This window comes from Jaculus jaculus, chromosome 13, assembly GCF_020740685.1.
Source record: "Jaculus jaculus isolate mJacJac1 chromosome 13, mJacJac1.mat.Y.cur, whole genome shotgun sequence".
In the NCBI taxonomy this organism is placed as follows: Eukaryota; Metazoa; Chordata; class Mammalia; order Rodentia; family Dipodidae; genus Jaculus; species Jaculus jaculus.
In genome coordinates, this window is record NC_059114.1 from 246,995 (window position 1) to 268,877 (window position 21,883).

Below are 21,883 nucleotides of genomic sequence, written 5' to 3' on the forward strand. Positions count from 1 at the left end.
CACAGAAACAAAACAGATGATACATATATTCTTTAAGCTACCTGGAGTCTTCAACAAAGCATAAAGGTATGCTGCCCTAGGGAAGGAAGGTCAAGGGTCTGGCTCTTAAGCCTTCTTATACCTCAACGCCATACTGCATCTCCTATTTGTCCTGTGACTGGCTTAGCATTCCAGCCACCTCCCATAAGGAGCAGAGCTGAGCTGGGCATGTCCCCTGACTGCTCAGTTGAATGGTAACTTTACAGGAGGAAGAGGACAACATGGCCTGGATGACCTTCTCTCTGCCACACAGTCACTGGCGTAGCATACCAGAGGCAGCCACAACCAAGAGCAGTGCTACCAAGCCCAACCCGGACAGAATCCTAAATGTAAACTCCAGGACGTAAGACAGAAGCAGAGTGGCTGCCTAAAGACCCGACACAGGGTCTGTTACCTGCTTGACCATTTTGCTGCTCTCACGGCCGTACATGCGCAGTAAGGAACCCCAGTTCTTGACATGAGGGTGTAGCAACTGAAGGATTTTCTGAGAGGCTAACTGTTTCCCGACTCTTTTATTCTTACCTGTGAAAGGCAAAGACAAAGATGGAAAGAGTGAGTCATTTCCAGTCAGAAGAGCATTTGCCACCAGCCTTATCCTAATATCCAAATGGCTATGCAGGACATGCCATATGAGTGTTTTGTCACTGCACTGGGTACCCTAACAGCCCTAAGACTAAGGCCCGGGAACCACCATGCTAAGCAGCCTTCAGAAGTTCTAGGTTATGGCACATGCCAAGACCACTATGACAAAGAGGCTTCCTTCCCTCTACCAAGCCACACTCTTACCCTCTCCTTAACACACAGATCAGCAGCAGCACGAAACCTACGGGCTCCTTGAGGGCAGGTGCCTGTAGTGAGAGTTCGATGTAAAGGACACACTAAGCTGGAATAGCTTTCCAGGTCAAGATTAGGAAGAAAGAAGTCCCCAGGCTAGTTGCCCTACTCAGTTGCTTGGCCAAACAACTCACACAAAGCATGTTCATCAGTGTCCCCTCACATACCCTTGGTGAGGACTAGAATTTGCATGATGTAGGGATAGACCATAGGCAGGAAGGCACATGAGGGTCTAAATGTGGTTCTGCAATTTCTGGGATCCACTATGTACTACCTTCTAATTTTTATAAAGCTGGTTTATAGTAGTTATTTTTTTAATGCAATTATGTTTTGGAGCATTTTTATTTTGTTTCTGTTCTTTGAAGTATGGAATCTCTCTAGCCCAAGCTGACACGGAATTCTCAGGCTGCCTCAAACTCATGGCAATCTACCTACCTCTGCCTCCTGAGTACTGGTATTAAAGGTGTGCACCACCTCACTGGTATGGTTTTTTTTTTTTTTGAGGGGGGGTTCCAAGGGTCTCACTCTAGCTCAGGCTGTCCTGGAATTCACTATGTAGTCTCAGGGTAGCCTCAAACTCATGGTGATCCTCCTACCTCTGTCTCGCAAGTGCTGGTCTTTTCTTTTTGATAGGGTCTCACTAGGTTGCTTTGTCTGGTCTTGAACTCACACCTCATGCGGAGGCAGTGGCAGCAGGAGTGGAACAAGAGGAAGAATTCAAGCAGGATGACCGCCAGTCTAGCCTCAGAAGAATGTATGGTGGCTAACACACATACCTGGGGCTCAGGAGGGATTCCAGGGCGGTGGAGGGAACCACGCTACAGCATCATAAAGCTATAAAGCTCAGTGTCACCTCCCACCCCAGCAATACTCCGAAGGCATGCCAACCCAACAGGAAACAAGGAGAAAAAATAGGTTCTTACACCACCCTCGCACTGTGTGTTTGCCACATGCCATGACATATTCACTCTTCTGGTTTTTCCCAGGAACCACTTCAAACTTGATGGATGTGTCACCCATTCCATGGTTTCTTTAGAAGAAAACAAAGATGATAAGGTAGCATCAAAGGAGGAAGTTTACACAGTAACTTCTGAGGAAAGCTCTTTGAGAAAGTCCATTAAAGTCTCTATAAGGGCTGGAGAGATGGCTTAGCTGTTGAGCACTTGCCTGTGAAGCCTAAGGACCCTGGTTCAAGGTTCGGTTCCCCAGGACCCACGTTAGCCAGATGCACAAAGGGGCGCACGCATCTGGAGTTCGTTTGCAGAGGCTGTAGGCCCTGGCGTGCCCATTCTCTCTCTTTCTCTCTCTCTCTGCGTCTTTCTCTCTCTCTCTCTCTGTGTCACTCTCAAATAAATAAATAAATAAATAAGAATGAACAAAAAAATTTAAAAAATAAATAAATAAAGTCACTATGAATAAATGGCTAGTCCTCACTTTAGCTGCTCTATTGATAAGGATTCCACATACCCATTTCAATCCCTTGGGGCTCTGTCTGTTAGCCAAAGCTGAGGGGCTCCTGTATGCCAAGGAAAACTGGCAATGACTCCAACATAGGACAGACAGCAAGGTTGTGAGATGCCCAAGAGGAGCTCCTGTGAGGTGATTATGGAGTTAGGTGCTGTCCACCTTACCTTTTAAGGCACTCATGGAGGATCTGATATGGAGACAACAACCCGGCCTTGCTGGTCAGCTCATAGACTCTGGAATCCTCAATACTGATGTGGTTAAAATACTGTAACACAAAGCAAATGCTCCTGAGTGCTAAACAGGCCTATACCTCTCAGAGCCAGGTCACTTCTGTGTTTCCCCTAGATGTGAGCATCTTTTCTTGTTACCTCACCTAAATATGCCACATCCCACAAGGCCCTGTTAGAGATCCACCAAGTATAGAAAATAGCCTGGGGGCTGAAGATATGACTTAGCAGTTAAGCGCTTGCCTGTGCAGCCCAGGACCCATGGAAGACAGATGCACAAGGTGGCGCATATATCTAGAGTTCATTTACAGTGCTGGAGGCCCTGGCATGCCCATTCTCTCTCTCTCTCTCAAATAAATAAAAATAAACAAAAAAAATTTAAAAAAAAATAGCCTGGGCCTCACTGTCAAGCTGCTTATCTTCATAGTCTCCCATATTCCTCCTTTCTTGAGCATGATACAACACAGAAGTCCAGGCAGTCACAGGGCCAGCCAGGAACAGCTTCTTCTCAAGCTGATTCCAACCCACATGGAAAATTCATCAGAAATCCAATGACAAGCCACCATCCAGACAGTGTAACACCATCATAACTTAAATGCAGAAAAGAGGAGATAAACTCAGGCACATTAAAAAGTCTTGGCTTAGGGGCTGGAGAGATGGCTTAGCAATTTAAGGCTCATGCCTGCGAAGACTAAGGATCCAGGTTCGATTCTCCAGGTCCCATATAAGCCAGATGCTCATAGTGGTGCATGCATCTAGAGTTCATTTGCAGTGGCTAGAAGCCCTGGTGCGCCCATTCTCTCTCTCCCTCCTTCTGACTGTAATAAATCAATACAAATAAAATATAAAAAAAAAAGTCTTAGCTGGGCATGGTGTCACACACCTTTAATCCCAGTACTCGGGAGGCAGAGGAAGTAGGATCGTCATGAGTTCAAGGCCACCCTAAGACTACATAGTGAATTCCAGGTCAGCCTGAGCTAGAACAAGACCCTACCTTGAAAAGCCAAAAAACAAAAAAAGTCTTGGCTTAGTTAGGCATGGTGGCACACATCTTTAATCCCAGCACTCAGGAGGCAGAGGTAGGAGGACTGCCATGAGTTTGAGGGCACACTGAGACTACACAGTGACTTCCAGGTCAGCCTGGGCTAGAGTGAGATCCTACCTCAAAAAACATAAAACAACAACAACAAAAAGTCTTAACTGTTCATCTCTCTTGACACCTGAACCTTCAAGTCCCTGCTCTGTAGGCCTCCCATCAATCCCAGCCCAGACAGGTTGGGATTGGGGGTAGGGGATCATTACTGTCTGACCCGTTAGCTTGTTTTTTCCTAATGTGAAGGTAAAAGGCCTATACCCTTTTGTTCAATGTCCTCCATACCTACCTATGCCCTCTCTCTCTCCCTCCCTCCGCCCCCCCCCCATATGTGTTTCTTTAAGCTTGACCCTTTTCCAACTTCCCTGTAAAGCTTCCCACATGGTCTCTCTAACCCCTCCCCCCACCGCCTTCCACATTTCAGGAGCTCTCTACACTTCCTTTCAACTCTCTAAACCTTAAAAAAAAAGTCAAATCTCTCTCTTTAAGGCTGGAGCTTCAGACATGAGTGTGAGAAGCCAGGAAGCATGCACTAGCACAGTTTCCAACAATGTGCTGTCTCTGCTCAGCAACCTATCAGACACTGTACAGAAAGGACAAAAAGGATGGAGAGGGAGCCAAAATAACCACTTATAGGAGAAAAGGGAAATTCTGCAATTCTGCACAGCAGAGATCAGGAACAGAGCTCAGAAGAGTGGCTGACAGTGCCTTCCCTGACTTATTCTTTGATCAACTCCATATTCATCATAAATAGATGCTATTCAGACAGCTGACCCCACTATGTTGCACAGACCACCTCTAGAAGGGCTGCAGAAACAAAACATGGTCACATACTGGTAAGTTCTGTCAATGATAGATTGCATATACAATGGTGGTCCCATAATTTATCATCCACAAGTCATCTTTTGGTAAAAAACTCTATAGTAAACTACCTTGGATTAACCTTCTAGGGAAGCACAGGGACTGTGGCTTCAAGAAAAATAAAGGGGGGGGGGGGCTAGAGATAATCACTACTGTCTCTGATAAAGAATATGTAAGGAGGCAGGAGAGATGGCTAGACCACTAAGGCACTTGCCTGCAAAGCCTAAGCATTGATTCCTTAGTACCCACGTAAAGCCAGATGCACAAGGCAGCACATGCACCTGGAGTTTGTGCTAGAAGCCCTGGGGTACCCATTCTCTATCTCTCTCTCTCCATACATACACACACGTGTGTGTATGTGTATGAATGTATGTACATGTATGTGTATGTGTATATATATACACACACACACACACACACACACAATATATAATATATAAATATATATAAAATCAAATAAATAAAGGAAATATTTTTTAAAAGAATCTGTGAGAGCCAGGTGTAGTGGCACGTACCTTTAATCCCAACACTCAGGAGGCTGAGGTAGGAGGATCACTGTGAAGCTCTGGCCAGCCTGAGACTATACAGTGAATTCCAGGTCAGCCTGGGCTACAGTGAAACCCTACCTTGAAACATTAAAAAACAAACAAACAAAAAAAAAAAAACCTGTAAGAAACTCCAGTGATGAGTGCCCAGGGATGATCAATGACAGTGGATGACAAAGGAAGACAAGGAGCAAACAGGCTGCTCAACACTCCAAAACTCCAATTTAGATACTGTGGATTTTGAATAAGTATTTGTCTTTTATACTACTAAATATATATGTGTGTGTGTAAACATACATACACACATACACACACACACATACATACACACACACACTGTGGAGCAGTACATTGGGGGGGAAAAAAAAATCACAGGCTACCTAAAGAGCCTGATCTATTCAAAACAGTGTGATGATAAACTTTCCCACCAAGAAAACAAAACATCAGGCCACTTCTCCAGCCCATAAATTAATATTTTTAAATATAACACCACATATATATGCACACAAATGAGTCAACAAATAGAAACCATTAACACATAAAAGAATTATAAGAGCTGGAGAGATGGTTTAGCAGTTAAGACACTTGCCTGCAAAGCCAAAGGATTCTGGTTTGATTCCCCAGGTTCACATAAGCCAGATGCACAAAGGAGCACACAAATCTGAAGTTCGTTTGCAGTGGCTGGAAGCCCTGACACGCCCATTATCTCTCTTTATCTCTCTTTCTGTCTCTGCCTACCTATTTCTATCTTTCTCTCTTTCAAATAAATAAATTTAAAACAGAATTATAACATGCCCAACCAAGTAGAACTTATGGCCAGAAGACAGAAAGAGTGTGTGTGTTGGTTAACTTTGGTTTAGGGTCTCCCCCCCCCCCCTTTATGGAGTTAGGGTCTACTCTAGCCCAGGCTGACTTGAAATTCAGTCTGGCCCCAAACTCATAGCAATTCTCCTACCTCTGCCTTCCCAGTGCTGGGATTAAAGGAATGTGTCACTATACCCTTCTTTTTTTTTTTTTTTTTTTTTTTTTTTTGCTGTCATCGTTTTTTAACTATTTGAGAGAGTGAGTATGGGCATGACAGGGCCTCTTGCCACTGCAAATGATCTATGATATCATGTGCCACATTGTGTATCTGGATTTATGTGGACACTAGAGAACTGAACCTAGGCTGGCAGGCTTTGCAAGCAAGCACCTTTACCTGCTGAGCCAACTCTCCAGCCTGAAGACTATATGCTTCTATAAGAATCAACAGAATTGGGCTGGAGAGATGGCTTAGTGGTTAAGCGCTTGCCTGTGAAGCCTAAGGACCTCGGTTCAAGGCTCAATTCTCCAGGACCCACGTTAGTCAGATGCACAAGGGGGCACATGTGTCTGGAGTTCGTTTGCAGTGGCTGGAGACCCTGGCGTGCCCTTTCGCTCCCTCTCTTTCTCTCTCTCTCTCTCTGCCTCTTTCTCTACCACTTTCAAATAAATAAACATAAAAAAATAAAAAAAGAATCAACAGAATTAAAAAGCCAGGCGTGGTGGCACATGCCTTTAATCCCAACACTTAGGAGGCAGAGGCAGGAGGATTGCTATGAGTTCGAGGCCACCCTGAGACTCCATAGTGAATCCCAGTCGGCCTGCAATAGAGTGAGACTCTACCTCGAAAAACCAAAAAGAAAGAAAAAAAAAAAAGCCAACAGAATTAACTATATGAAAACCTTAAATAAGAACAGCAGCAGGGCTGGCAGATGCCTCAGTGTATAAAGCACTTTCCACACAAGCATGAAGGCCTCAGTTAGGATTCCCCAGGTCACACATAAAAAGCTGGAAGTTGTGTGAGGCTTCCATAACCCCAGCACACCTATGGCAAATGAGAGGTAGATGGAATCCATGCCAGCTAGTCATAAAACAAAGCAAAATCAGACACCCTCCTTCAAATGACATTCTCTGACCTCTTCAGGTATGCCATGGTACTCATATGCCCATGCATACAGGAAAATGTGTGCATGTGTGCGCATGAGCGCGTACACACACACACACACACACACAGACCCATTGGAGAAAAAGCTATTTGGCAAAACTTTAATAGCTTTTCATGATAAACACAATGAGTAACCCAGGGATATAGGAGACTTTTCAACCTGACAAGGTATTTATGAAAACCCCACAACAAACACTATGCTCAGTGGTAAAAACTGGATGCTCTCTCTTGAGATGGGCACCATTTCTATTCAACAGCAGACTGCAGGTCTAGCCAGAGGCGTTAGATAAGAACATGAGATAACAGAAATACATCAACAAAACAGGTCACAGCTAACATGAACCTGTACCTAGAGGAGCTACATAAATCTATGAGAAAACCTACAGGAATATGGCTGGGGAGCTCGCTCAGACAGTAAGGCACGTGCCAGGTAAACCTGAGGAAATGAGTTTAATCCCAGCCCTAGGAAAGTGGACAGAGGCAGAGCCTCAGGCAAGCTGGGTCCAGTAAGAGAACCTGTCTCAATCAGTAAGATGGAGTGATTGAAGATGACACTTGTATGTCATCCTCTGGCCTCCACATACATGCTTATACCCACACACATATGAATGTGCATGCACACATACATACATTCAGAAAAGTGAAAAGCTACAAGAACCAAAAAATGAATTTGGCCAAGTGACAAGATACAAACACTAGAATGTCTGTCTCTATGGGCCAGCAAGGAATAACTAGAACAGAAATAAAGAATTAACAAAAAAGTAAGTCAGGCATGGTGGTGCATGCCTTTAATCCCAGCACTTGGGAGGCAGACAGGAGGATCGCCATGAGTTCAAGGCCATCCTGAGATTACATAGTGAATTCCAAGTCAGCCTGGACTACAGTGAAACCCTACCTCAGAATAAATAAATAAATAAATAAATAAATAAATAAATAAATAAATAAATAAATAAATAAATAAAAGAAAAGGGAGATGGCTTAAAGGTTAAGGTGCTTGCCTGCAAAGCCAAAGGACCCCGGTTCAACCCCCAGGACCCACGTAAGCCAGATGCACAAGATGGTGCACGCAGCTTAAGTTTGTTTGCAGCAGCTGGAGGCCCTAGTGTACTTACTCTCTTTCTATCTGCTTCTTTCTCTCTCAAAACAAATAAATAAAAATATTTCTTTAAAAAAAGGGGGGGCTGGAGAGATGGCTTACTAGTTAAGGTACTTGCCTATGAAGCCCTAGGGATCCAGGTTTGATTCTCCAGGTCCCACTTAAGCCAGACGCACAAGGTGGCTCATGCATCTGGAGTTTGTTTGCAGTGGCTAGAGGTCCTAGTGCACTCATTCTCTCTCTCTCTCTCTTTCTTCTCTCCCTTTCTGTCTCAAATAAAAATAAATTTAAAAGAAAAAAGGCTTGACATGGTAGCTCATGCCTTTAATCATCCTAGCACTTGGGAGCAGAAGTTAGGTGGATTGCTGAGGCTACCCAGAGAGTACATAGTGAATCTCAAAACCGAAAAACACAAAAAACAAGGGCTGAAGATGGTTTAGCAGTTGAAGGTGCTTAACTGCAAAGCCTAAGAACCCAGGTTCAATTCCCTCCAGATCCCATGCCAGCACAAGGTAGCACATGTGTCTGGAGTCTTGTTTGCAGCAGCTAGAGGCCATGGTATGCCCATTCTTTCCCTCCCTCACTCTGCCTTTCTCTCAGATATATATATATATATATTTTTTTTTTTTTTAATAGGGCTACAGAAATGGCTCAGTGGTTCAGGTGCAAAGTCTAATGACCCATGTTCAATTTCCCAGTACCAACATAAAACCAGATACATAAAGTGGTGCATGCACCTGGAGTTCATTTGTACCTGCTGGAGGCCCTGGCATACCCATTCTCTCTCTCTTCTCTTTCTGCTTGCAAATAAATAAAAATAGTTTAGAGCCAGGCATAGTGGTGCACACCTTTAATCCCAGCATTCAGGAGGCAGAAGTAGAATTGCTGTGAGTTCAGGGCCACCCTAAGATGACATATTGACTTCCAGGTCAGCCTGGGATAAAGTAAGACCTTACCACAAAAAAAAAAAAAAAAAAAAAAAACTATTTTTAAAATTTACTTATTTATTTGAGAGAGAATGAATAGGTGCACCAGGGCCTCCAGCCACTGCAAATGAACTCCAGATGAATACCAGCCCCACCCCCCACCCCACCCCCTATGCATCTAGCTCATGTGGGTACTGGAGGACCAAACCTGGGTCCTTTAGTTTTGCAGGCAAGCATTGTAACCACTAAGCATCACTCCAGCACCCAAAATTTTTATTTTATTTTATTTTATTTATTAGAGAAAGAGAAAGAATGAGAGGCAGATAGAAAGAGAGAATGGGCACACCAGGGCCTCTAGTCACTACAAACGACCTCCAAATGTATCCCGCCCCCCCCCCCCCCGCCCTGTGCATCTGGCTTAGGTGGGTCCTGGGGAATCAAACTGGAGCCCTTAGGCTTCACAGGCAAATGCCTTAACCACTAAGCAATTTTCCCAGCACCACCCCCAGATTTTTTTAGATTTATTTATATGATACAGACACAGAGAGTGAATGGGTAAAGTGCTTGCCACACAAGCATAAAGATCTCAATTCAGAGTCCCAAAACCCATGTAAAAGGAGGCAGAGATGGCATCCCTAGGGCTAATTGGCTAGCATCAATGAGCTCATGGTTCAGCAAAAGACCATTTAAAAGAGTATGGTGGAGGCAACTAAGGTATCCTCTAATGTTGACCCATAGCTTCCACATACAATGTATACACATGTATGCATACTTTTACATACTGTATGTCCACACACATATGAACATGCATACAAGCTGGCCCAAAGGTGGAGGGGTTATTAAGCTGAACATGCAGACACACATACACACATACTCAAAAAGAAAAGAAGAAAGGGTTCACACTAGCTTATCAGACTTGTAGAAATCAAGATGATGTGGCTATCAATGTAGGGCACATGGCTTAAGGGACAAGAAATTGCCCAGACACCTACATAGGTACCACATTACTGAGAAAGGTTAAATACACAGACCTATGTGTTTGAGAGAGGAGAGACATACCTGTCATCACTCAGCAACACCTCTCCATGACCACAGACCCCACAGCAACCTCCTAGCTAGTGCTCTGGATGGCACAACCATCTGGTGGTAATTACTCAGCAGCAAACAAGGTTTACAGGTGGGGAGGGAGGGGCAGCTGGAGAGATGGCTCATCAGTTTAAAGCCACATGCTTGCATAGCCAAGAAAGCCTGAGGCCTGGGTTCAATACCCCAGTGCCCAATAAACTGCATGCACAAAACGGCACAGGAGTCTGGAGCTCACTTATGGTGGTGGGAGGTCCTGGAGGGCCCATATTCTTTCTCTCAAATTTGTGTCACAATAGTAACCCTGAGTATAGTGATTTGAAGTGAGGTTTCTTTTTCTTTTTTCTTTTTTTTTTAATTTTTATTTATTTATTTATTTATTTGAGAGCAACAGACACAGAGAGAAAGACAGGGAGAGGGAGAGAGAGAGAATGGGCGCGCCAGGGCTTCCAGCCTCTGCAAACGAACTCCAGACGCGTGCGCCCCCTTGTGCATCTGGCTAACGTTGGACCTGGGGAACCGAGCCTCGAACCGGGGTCCTTAGGCTTCACAGGCAAGCGCTTAACCACTAAGCCATCTCTCCAGCCCTGAAGTGAGGTTTCTTAATAGGACCGGGTGTTCTAAAGGATCAAAACTGAAAAATGAATTTATGAAATTTGCAGAAAAATGGATGGACCTGGAAAGGATTATACTAAGTGAGGTAACCCAGGCCCAGAAAGCCAAGCGCCACATGTTCTCTCTCATATGTAGATCCTAGCTACAGATGATTGGGCTTCTGCGTGAGAAGGAAAATACTTAGTAGCAGAGGCCAGTAAGTTAAAAAGGAGATATGAAGGGAAGAGAAAGGAAGGGAGGAGGATACTTAATAGGTTGATATTGTATATATGTAAGTACAATGATTGTAATGGGGAGGTAATATGATGGAGAATGGAATTTCAAAGGGGAAAGCGTGAGGGTGGGGAGGGAGGGAATTACCATGGGATTTTTTTTACAATCATGGAAAATGTTAATAAAAATTTAAAAATTAAAAAAAAAGGATCAAAACTGTGAAAAAGCAGGAGACAATGATGTTTTACACATTTCCTAGTTTATATTCTGGCAGTAACAAAATCTGATGGTCTCAGCTGAGGCATGCTCTCAACTAGGTGTGTCCCTCCTGGGGGAGCCCAGCACCCCATCCTGCATCTTCTCCCCATGTAAGAAAAAAAGGCCTGTTGCTTGTTCTATGACACCATGGCTAAACAGCAAGTCCTTCTCCACATGTGCGATGCCAGGCCTTAGAGTCCTGACTGGCTGCAGAAGAGTCTTGGTAGGTAACTCTCAAAACAACCTGGAACAACGAACAGAGAGCATTCTTTGAAATGCAACTTTTTCTGTAGAAGTTAGTACTCTGAGACTTCCAAATAAAATTACGCCAGGCCAGCCTTGGCTACAGAGTGAGACCCTGTCTCAAAATACTAAAAAAAAAAAAAAAAAAAAAATCTTTAAGCTAAATGTGCTATAATTTTTTTTAATCATGTGTGTGTGTGTGTATGGGCATGACAGGTGTCTTGCCATTGCAAATGAATGTCCACCTGGCTTTCTGTGAGGAGATTAGAAACTTAGCCAGGGCCAGCAGGTTTTAAAAGCAAGCAGCTTTAACCAGTAAGCCATCTCCCCAAACCCTGTAAATTTGTCTTTTTAAAAATTTTTTTGTTTATTTTTATCTATTTATTTGAGAATGACAGACAAAAGAGAAAAAGAGGCAGAGAGGCAAAATGGCTGCGCTAAGGCTTCCAGCCACTGCAAACAAATTCCAGACACACGCACCCCCTTGTGCATCTGGTTAACGTAGGTTCTGGGGAATCGAGCCTCGAACTGGGGTCCTGAGGCTTCCCAGGCAAGTGCTTAACCACTAAGCCAACTCTCCAGACCTAACTTTGTCTTTTTGACAATGCTATGTTCACTCTAAGCAGAGTCTTCTGATGTATCTATGACCCAACTCAGCCAGAGGCACCCCCAAAGAAAAAAGTTACACACGGCACTTTAATCCCACTGAACCATCTCCCCAAACCCTGTAATTTTGTCTTTTTGAGGACACTATGTTTACTCCAGAGACTTCTGATATGTCTGTGGTCTACCTCAACCAGAAACCCCCCCAAAGAAAAAAGTTACACAAGGGACTGAAACCATTTAGTAATTTGAGAACAACTTGATGTTACCCTATGACTCTTAAATCCACAAGGATTGGAAAAATATACCTGGGCATGGTAGCACTCGGCTTTAATCCCAGCACTGGGGAGGCAAAGGTAAAAGGACTGCAGTGAGTTCAAAGCCACAGTGAGGATACAGAATGAATTCCAGGTCAACCTGGGCCAGAGTGAGACCGTACCTCAAAAAACCAAGAAAAAAAAAAAAGATTGGGAAAATGTATGTTTTGTTTTGTTGTTTTTTGTTTTTAATTTATTTGTAAACAGAGAGAGAGAGAGAGAGAAGACAGAGAAGAGACACACCAGGACCTCTAGCCACTGCAAACAAACTCCAGAGGCATGTGCCACTTGTGCATCTGAGTAACATGGGTACTGGGGAATTGTACTTGGGTCCTTTGACTTTGCTGGCAAATGCCTTAACCACTAAGCCATCTCTCCAACCTCATTGTTTTGATTTTTTTTAAAGTAAACAAAAAGTATTTGTGGACTAGAGATGGCTTAGGAGTTAACATGCTTACCTGCGAAAGGACCTAGGTTCAATTCCCCTGTAACCACATAACCCAGATGCACATGGTGGCGCATGAGTCTCAAGTTCATTTGCAGAGGCAAGAGGCCCTGGCTTGCCCATTCTCTCTTCCTCTTTCCTTCTCTCTCTCTCTCTCTCTCTCAAATGAATAAACAAAAGATGAAATAATATAAAATTTTAAAAAAGAAAAAATATTTTCAAGCAGAGAATGAGAGAGAGAGAAAGGGAGTGTGTGAGCTAAGCAGATGTATGTGCCACTTTGGGCATCTGGTCTTACGTGGGTACTGGGAAGTTGAACCCAGGGCATTAGGCTTTGCAGGCAAGCAATTGAACCAATAATCTATCTCTCCAGCCCTGTTCTTTTTTAAAATATTTTTTATTTATTTGAGAGAGAGTAGATAGAGAATGGACACATCAGGGCCTCTAGCCACTGCAAATGAACTCCAGACACACACACCACCTGTGCATCTGACTTACACAGGTACTAGGGAATTGAACCTGAGTCCATAGGCTTCACAAGCAAGTGCCTTAACTGCTAAGCCAACTCTCCAGCTCCCTGTTTTGTTTTGAGTTAGGATCTCAACTTTATGGGCCCCCAGGTCATCCCTAAACTCATGTCACTGCCCGTCTCAGCCTCCTGAGTACTTGATGCCAAGCATGAGCCACCACACAAAGCTGGGGAAAATATTTAAGTGCATCCTAAAATACTTTTGAAATGATAGAATAAAACTTTGAACCATAAATGCTGGTGAAGATGTGGAAAAAGAGGAACAGTTCTACACTGTTGGTGGGAATGCCATCTGGTCCAGCCATTTGGAAATCAGTCTGGAGGTTCCTGAGACAGCTAAAAGTAGATCTAATGTGTAACCCAGCTATAGCATTCCTAGGCATATATCCTAAGGACTCATCTCATTACCTTAGAGATACTTGCTCAACCATATTTATTGCCACTCAATTCACAATTGCTGGGAAATAGAACCAAGGAAGATGTCCCTCAACTGATGAGTGGATAATGAAGATACGGCACATTTATACAGTGGAGTTCTATTCCGTGGTAAAGAAATATGAAGCTATGAAATTTGCAGGAAAATGGATGGATCTGGAAAGGATTATACTAAGTGAGGCAACCCAGGCCCAGAAAGCCAAGTGTCACATGTTCTCTCTCATGGGTGGATCCTAGCTACAGATGATTAGACTTCTGTGTGAGTTGGAAGAAAATTCAGTTGCAAAGGCCAGTAAGCTAGAAAAGAGACATAAAAGGAAGAGAAAGAAAGGGAGGATGGTAATGTATATATGTAAGTAGAAGAATAGATTAATGGGGGTGAAAAGGCCCAAGTGAGGTCAGGGGAACAGATCTAGTAAAGGAAAGGTGGAGGGAGGGCTAATCAAAATCTAAGAGGATATAAATAAATCATATGGAATCCTACTTTTTTGGACAATAGAACACTCAGGAGCCATAGATTGTTGCTAGAAAATTTTCAAAGCCAGGGATAGGATACCTTCCAGTGAGTTGTTGGCCAGGGAGGTCCCTGATGACCCCAAACATTATAGGCCATTGCCGAGGCCCTTGGTTTCCTACCAGGAATAGATAGTTGCCTGTTCAGCTGCAACTGAGAGACTACAACTTTTGAGACTGGGCTAGCTGACCTGTGCTGGGGCAACAAGAAGAATGTAGACTCTTTAGAAGGGGCCTGAGTGCTAAAGGAGTGTCCTGTTCTTCAAAGTCTGCTTTATTCCCCTCTGGATTAACAAATTGGCACTCTATCTGGTATCGTGGAGTATAAGAAATGCTGGAAAGCCGGGCATGGTGGCGCACGCCTTTAATTCCAGCACTCGGGAGGCAGAGGTAGGAGGATTGCCATGAGTTCAAGGCCACCCTGAGTCAGCCTGAACCAGAGTGAGACCCTACCTCAAAAAAAAAAATGCTGGAAAGAGGGTCATTGAGTTTGCAACATGGTCTTGTGTTTTGGAAATGGCCATGGGCAGTATGAAGTGGGTATGCTGGTTGCCTGCATGGAGACCCCATGGGGCCATGAGGATGAACCGTGGATTGCAGTGGAGATGCCGATCCCGATGAAGTTTTCCAGGACTGTGAGTAGCCTAGCAGGAGGTACGGAATTGGAACGCCAGAGACTTGTTGCTGGTTATAATTATCAGACTTGAAGATTTGTCACTGGCTAGAGTTGCTGGACTTGACGCTACAGAGTTAGATGTTTGCCCTGGTTGTTTTAAATCTTGTACTGGTTGGATATTTCTTTGCTATGCCCAATGCCATCTTTTGCAGTGTGAATGTTTATTCTGTGCCATTATGGGTTTTTTCAGGGTTTTTTTGGTATTATGGCTCAGTTAAAAGATCTTGGACTATGGGGATGTATGAACATCACTGGGATTAATAAAAACTATGGGGGCTTTTAAAGTCAGACTGAATGCATTGTATTTTACATCATGCATGGATATCAGTTTACGGGGGCCGGGGCGAAATGTGGTGGTTTGATTTAGGTGTCCCCCATAAATTTAGGTGTTCTGAATGCTAGGTTCCCAGCTGATAGAGATTTGGGAATTAATGCCTCCTGGAGGGAGTGTATTGTTGGGGGCGGGCTTATGGGTATTATAGCCAGTTTCCCCTTCCCAGTGTTTGGCATACCCTCCTGTTGCTGTGGTCCACCTTATGTTGGACAGGGGGTGATGTCCACCTTCTGTTCATGCCATCGTTTTCCCCTGCCATCGTGGAGCTTCCCCTTGAGCCTGTAAGCCAAAATAAATCTTTTCCCAGAAGCTACTCTTGGTTGGGTGATTTCTACCAGCAATATGAACTGGGCTGCAACAGATGGTAAGACCCTATTGCTGAAGACTCCACATACTTGGGCTGAAAGGCCACTGAGAAATCCTGCTGGAACTGAGCTGATAACCTCCTCCATGTAGACCAGCTGACAGAAAGCTGAAAAAGCCATTCTGCATGCAGTTCAATGGGAGAAAGAGAAATCACCAGTGAAGATACTCCACAGTGGACACTGCAAGCCTTAGATTTGGCCAGCCAAGCCAAATGTGCCAATGGGTGCAACAGTGGCACGTCTGTCATGGTGAAAACCAACTGTCCTCTAATTGGACTAGAGGCCTTCTCTATGGGAGGTAATACATCCCTGATACTGAAAACTTAAAACAGGGGTAGTCATGAGCCCTAGAGGTGTAATATCTGTTGCTTTCTGGCTAAATGCATAAACTATACTTATCAAACTGATCAAACTGCCCAGTAAGCACTTCTCTTAATGTTCATACCCTTATATTAATGCTAATCTCACTTTTGGTAAACAATCTTCTCTTTTCAGATGGCCATGACCTTGGGACAACTCAGAAGGTATCATGGTGCTAGAAAGAAGTGACAAGAGTGCTCAATACTGTAATATTTCTATCACACATTCCAAGGCTCAGAGTGTAATGCGGAAGAGGTGGCAGAAAGAATGTAAGAGACAAAGGAAGGGTAGGACTCCTTACAACATGCTACCCTCAGACACAAAATGGCCTGGATATCCATGACCTCACAGTGCCTGATACCACCTACACAAGACCATCATAAGAGGAGGAAAAGATCATGACATCCAAATAAAAGAGACTGATTTAGATGGGGAAAAGATATGATAGAGAATGGAGTTTCAAAGGGGAAAGTGGGGGGAGGGAGGGTATTACCATGGGCGCTTTTTATAATCATGGAAGTTGTTAATAAAATTTGAAAAAAAGCCGGGCGTGGTGGCGCACGCCTTTAATCCCAGCATTCGGGAGGCATAGGTAGGAGGATCGCGGAGAGTTCGAGGCCACCCTGAGACTACACAGTGAATTCCAGGTCAGCCTGAGCCAGAGTGAGACCCTACCTCGAAAAACCAAAAAAAAAAAAAAATTGAAAAAAAAAAAATTTTGAAAAAAAATGCTGTGAAAGGCTGGAAAGACTGAATAATGGTTAAGGCATTTGCCTGCAAACCCTAAGGACCCCCAAGACCCACATAAGCCAGATGCACAAGGTGGCATATGTGTCTGGAGTTCATTTGCAATGGCTAGAGGCCCTGTCATGCACATTCTCTCTCTCAAATAGGTAAATAAATAAATTAATGAAATTAAAAGAAAAAAAAAAGATGACATGCCTTTAATCATATCACTTGGGAGGCAGAGATAGGCGGATAACTGTTAGGTCGAGGCCATCCCTCCAACTACATAGGGAATTCCAGGTCAGCCTGGGCTAGAACAAGAGCCAACTTCAAACAAAACAAAAACTAAAATTAAATTTAAAAAAGATCAGATATCAAGATCAAGTTGGAAGCCGGGCGTGGTGGCGCACGCCTTTAAATCCCAGCACTCGGGAGGCAGAGGTAGGAGGATTGCCATGAGTTCAGGGCCACCCTGAGACTACATAGTGAATTCCAGGTGAGCCTGGGCCAAAGTGAGACCCTACCTCAAAAAACCCAAAAAAAAAAAAAAAAAAAAAAAAAGATCAAGTTTGTTTCATTCAAAAATGTTTCTATATATGCAAATCAATTAAGCATAAAACAGTACATAAATAGAATCAAGGTTTCAAAAATCCACATAACCATCTTTGTATGTGTATGCATGCTTACAGGCATATAATCATCAGTTTGCACATGGGTCAGAGGACAGCCTCAAGTGTCTGTTCTCTCCTTGCACCTTCTTTGAGTATACTAGACTACCTAGTCCACAGCTTCCATATTCTCCTGGCTCCCCTGCCATAGGAGCCTTGGGAATTATAAGACTCAAGCACCACTTTGTTGTTGTTTTGATTTGTTTTCCGAGGTAGGGTTTCCCCCTAGCTCAGGCTGACCTGGAATTAACTATGTAGTCTCAGGGTGGCCTTGAACTCACGGTCATCCTCCTATCTCTGCCTCCCGAGTGCTGGGATTAAAGGCATGCACAACCATACCCAGCTTGTGACCATCTTTTTACACAGGTGTTAGGGAAGACTGAACTTATTTCAGCAGACTTGCAAGCAAACAAGAACCTTTAACTGCTGAGTCACCTTCTCAGCCCCAATCATCTTAACAGATATAGAGAACATGATAAAAGCCAGAATAAACTATGAATAGAATCATACTTCAACATAATAAAGGCTATACATAACCAATCTATAGTCAACATTATACTAAATGGAGAGAAACTGAAAGCATTTCATCCGGTATGATGAATGAGACAAGGTAGTCCACTCTCTCCACTATTACTCAGTGGTGCTTGAATTCTTAGCTAAAGTAATAAGGCAAGAGAAAGAAATAGAAGTGATACAAACAGAAAGAGAGAGAGAGAGAGAGAGAGAGAGAGGAAGAAAGAAAGAAAGAAAGAAAGAAAGAAAGAAAGAAAGAAAGAAAGAAAGAAAGAAAGAAAGAGAGTCAAGTTATCTCTGTTTGCAGATAGTATAGTCCTAAACTAAAAAGTCCATGTATGAGCCAGGTATGGTGGTACACACATTTAATCCCAGGACTCAGGAGGGAGGAGGAGACCACCCTGAGTGAATTCCAGGTCCACCTGGGCTAGAGCGAGACCCTACCATTAAAAAAAAAAAAGTCCAAGCCTTGGCTAGGAAGATAGCTCAGTGGTTAAAGGTGTTGTTTTGCATAGCCTGCTGGCCCAGGTTCAATTCTCAAGCCATCCACTTAAGCCAAAGGCAGAAAGTTGTGTATGTGTTTGGAATTTACAACTGAAAGCGGCCTTTGGAGCAGGCATGCACACACAAACATACATGCAGGCATGCAAATAAAGTTTTTATAAAGTTCCAGGATGAAGACGTGGCTTGGTTGGTAGAGTACTTGCCTAGCATGCACTATGCCCTAGATTTGATTCCCAGCACTATATTAACTGGAAATGGTTGCACATGTTTATACTCCCACAAAGAGGCAAGGAGATCAGAAGTTCAAAGTCATCTTCAGCTACAAAACAGGTTCAAGGCTAGCCTGGAATATGAGAACCTGCCTCAAAAAGTCCCCAGGGAATAGAAGGAATATATCTCAATATAATAAAGGCTATTTATGACAAGCCTACAGCCAACATATTACTAAATGGGGAAAAACTGGAAGCTTTTCCACTAAAATCAGGAACAAGACAAGGGTGTCCACTGTCCCCACTTTTATTTAATATAGTTTTGGAAGTCTTAGCCATAGCAATAAGGCAAGAGACACACATAAAAGGGATACAAATTGGAAAGGAAGAGATCAAGTTGTCATTATTTGCAGATGACATGAGTCTATACATAAAGGACCCTAAAGACTCTACCAGCAAACTGTTAGAGCTGATCAAAACCTACAGCAATGTAGCAGGATACAAAATAAATACACAGAAATCAGTAGCCTTCATATATGCTAACAACAAACACACAGAGGATGAAATCAGAGAATCACTCCCATTCACAATTGCATTAAAAAGAATAAAGTACCTTGGAATAAACCTAACCAAGGAAGTAAAGAATCTATACAATGAGAACTTTAAAACACTCATGCAAGAAATTACGAAGACACTAGAAAGTGAAGAAACATCCCTTGTTCCTGGATTGGAAGAATCAATATTGTGAAAATGGCAATCTTACCTAAAGCAATCTACACATTTAATGCAATCCCTATCAAAATTCCAAAGGCTTTCTTCATGGAAATAGAAAAAACAATCCAAAAATTCATTTGGAATCACAAAAAACCTCGAATATCTAAAATAATACTGAGCAACAAAAATGAGGCTAGTGGTATCATCATACCTGATTTTAACCTATACTACAGAGCCATAGTAACAAAAACAGCATGGTACTGGCACAAAAACAGACATGTAGATCAGTGGAACAGAATAGAGGACCCAGATGTAAGCCCAAGTAGCTATAGCCACCTGATATTCGATAAAAATGCCCAAAATACTCATTGGAGAAGAGACAGCCTCTTCAGCAAATGGTGTTTTGAAAACTGGATATATATCTGCAGAAGGATGAAAATAGATTCTTCTCTCTCTCCATGCACAAGAATTAAGTCCAAATGGATTAAAGACCTTAACATCAGACCTGAAACTCTGAAACTGCTAGAGGAAAAAGTAGGGGAAACCCTTCAACATATTGGTCTTGGCAAAGACTTTCTGAATGCAACCCCAATTGCTCAGGCAATAAAACCACAGATTAGGGCTGGAGAGATGGCTTAGCGGTTAAGCGCTTGCCTGTGAAGCCTAAGGACCCCGGTTCGAGGCTCGGTTCCCCTGGTCCAACGTTAGCCAGATGCACAAGGGGGCGCACGCGTCTGGAGTTCGTTTGCAGAGGCTGGAAGCCCTGGCGCGCCCATTCTCTCTCTCTCCCTCTATCTGTCTTTCTCTCTCTGTCTGTCGCTCTCAAATAAATAAAATAAAATAAATGAACAAAAAGAATTAAAAAAAAAAAACAACAACCACAGATTAATCACTGGGGGAACCTCATGAAATTACAAAGATTTTGCATTGCAAAGGACACAGTGAAAAAAGCAAAGAGGCAACCTACAGAATCTGATAGAGGATTAATATCTAGGATATACAAAGAACTCAAAAAGTTAAATAATAAGGAATCAAACAAGCCAATTAAAAAATGGGCTATGGAGCTAAATAGAGCATTCTCAAAGGAAGAAATACGAATGGCATATAATCATCTAAAAAAATGTTCTACGTCACTAGTCATCAGGGAAATGCAGATTAAAACTACATTGAGATTCCATCTCACTCCTGTCAGATTGGCCACCATCATGAAAACAAATGATCATAAATGTTGGCGGGGATGTGGAAAAAAAAGGAACCCTTCTACACTGCTGGTGGGAATGCAATCTGGTCCAGCCATTGTGGAAAACAGTGTGGAGGTTCCTAAAACAGCTAAAGATTGATCTACCATATGACTCAGCTATAGTACTCCTAGGCATATACCCAAAGGACTCATCTCATTTCCTTAGAAGTACGTGCTCAACCATGTTTATTGCTGCTCAATTTATAATAGCTGGGAAGTGGAACCAGCCTAGATGTCCCTCAACTAATGAGTGGATAATGAAGATGTGGCACATTTATACAATGGAGTTCTACTCAGCGGTAAAGAAAAATGGAGTTATGAAATTTGCAGAAAAGTGGATGGACCTGGAAAGGATTATACTAAGTGAGGTAACCCAGGCCCAGAAAGCCAAGCGCCACATGTTCTCTCTCATATGTGGATCCTAGCTACAGATAATTGGGCTTCTGCGTGAGAAGGAAAATACTTGGTAGCAGAGGCCAGTAAGTTAAAAAGGAGACATAAAGGGAAGAGAAAGGAAGGGAGGAGGATACTTAATAGGTTGATATTGTATATATGTAAGTACAATGATTGTAATAGGGAGGTAATATGATGGAGAATGGAATTTCAAATGGGAAAGTGTGGGGGTGGGGAGGGAGGGAATTATCATGGGATATATTTTATAATCATGGAAAATGTTAATAAAAATTTAAAAAAAAAAAGTCCCCAGGGCTACAGACATGTGTCAGTGGCAAAAATACTCATCACCCAAGCTAGAGTGCCTGACTGTGATCCCCAGGCCCCACATAAAAAAGCTGGAAGTTGTGGCTGCTTCTGAAATCCCAGCATGCTGACACTGATGAGATGGGAAGCTGTACTTCCCAGAAGCTTCAGGCATGACCAACAAGGAACAAAAAAATGAGAAACTAGAGCAAAAAAAAACCCTACCTCAAATGAGGTAGACAGGCAAGGACCAACCCAAAAGCTATCTGCTGACCTCCACTGGCGTGCCGTGGCGCCTACACGCCCGTACTCCTACATGAGCATGCGCACACCCACATAGATAATTACCTTAAAAGTCCCTAAAGACCCCACCAGAAAGCACGTAAATACTAGCAGCAAAGTAAAAGGGTACAAAAATCAACATCCAAAAATCAGTTACTTTTCCATATGTCAATAATGAATGTGCTGAGAAAGCAAAACAAGTAATTTAATGCAACTCCGATCAAAATTCTAATAACATTCTTCAAAATTTTTAAAAATTAAAAAAAAATTAAACTGGACATGGTG

General features: G+C 43.0%; 1 protein-coding gene across 2 annotated transcripts in view; it reads right to left on the reverse strand.

Moving 5' to 3' along the window:
* The window catches only part of Dgcr8 (DGCR8 microprocessor complex subunit), a 48,336-nt gene that overhangs the window by 4,288 nt on the left and 22,165 nt on the right, over window positions 1–21,883 (reverse strand). For both annotated transcript variants that reach the window (XM_045132469.1, XM_004670757.2), the window contains exons 10-12: window positions 2,505–2,605; window positions 1,797–1,903; window positions 434–561 (exon numbers count right to left, since the gene is read on the reverse strand). In XM_045132469.1, coding sequence (XP_044988404.1) covers window positions 434–561; window positions 1,797–1,903; window positions 2,505–2,605 — 336 coding nt within the window. The remainder of the gene's footprint in view (window positions 1–433; window positions 562–1,796; window positions 1,904–2,504; window positions 2,606–21,883) is intronic.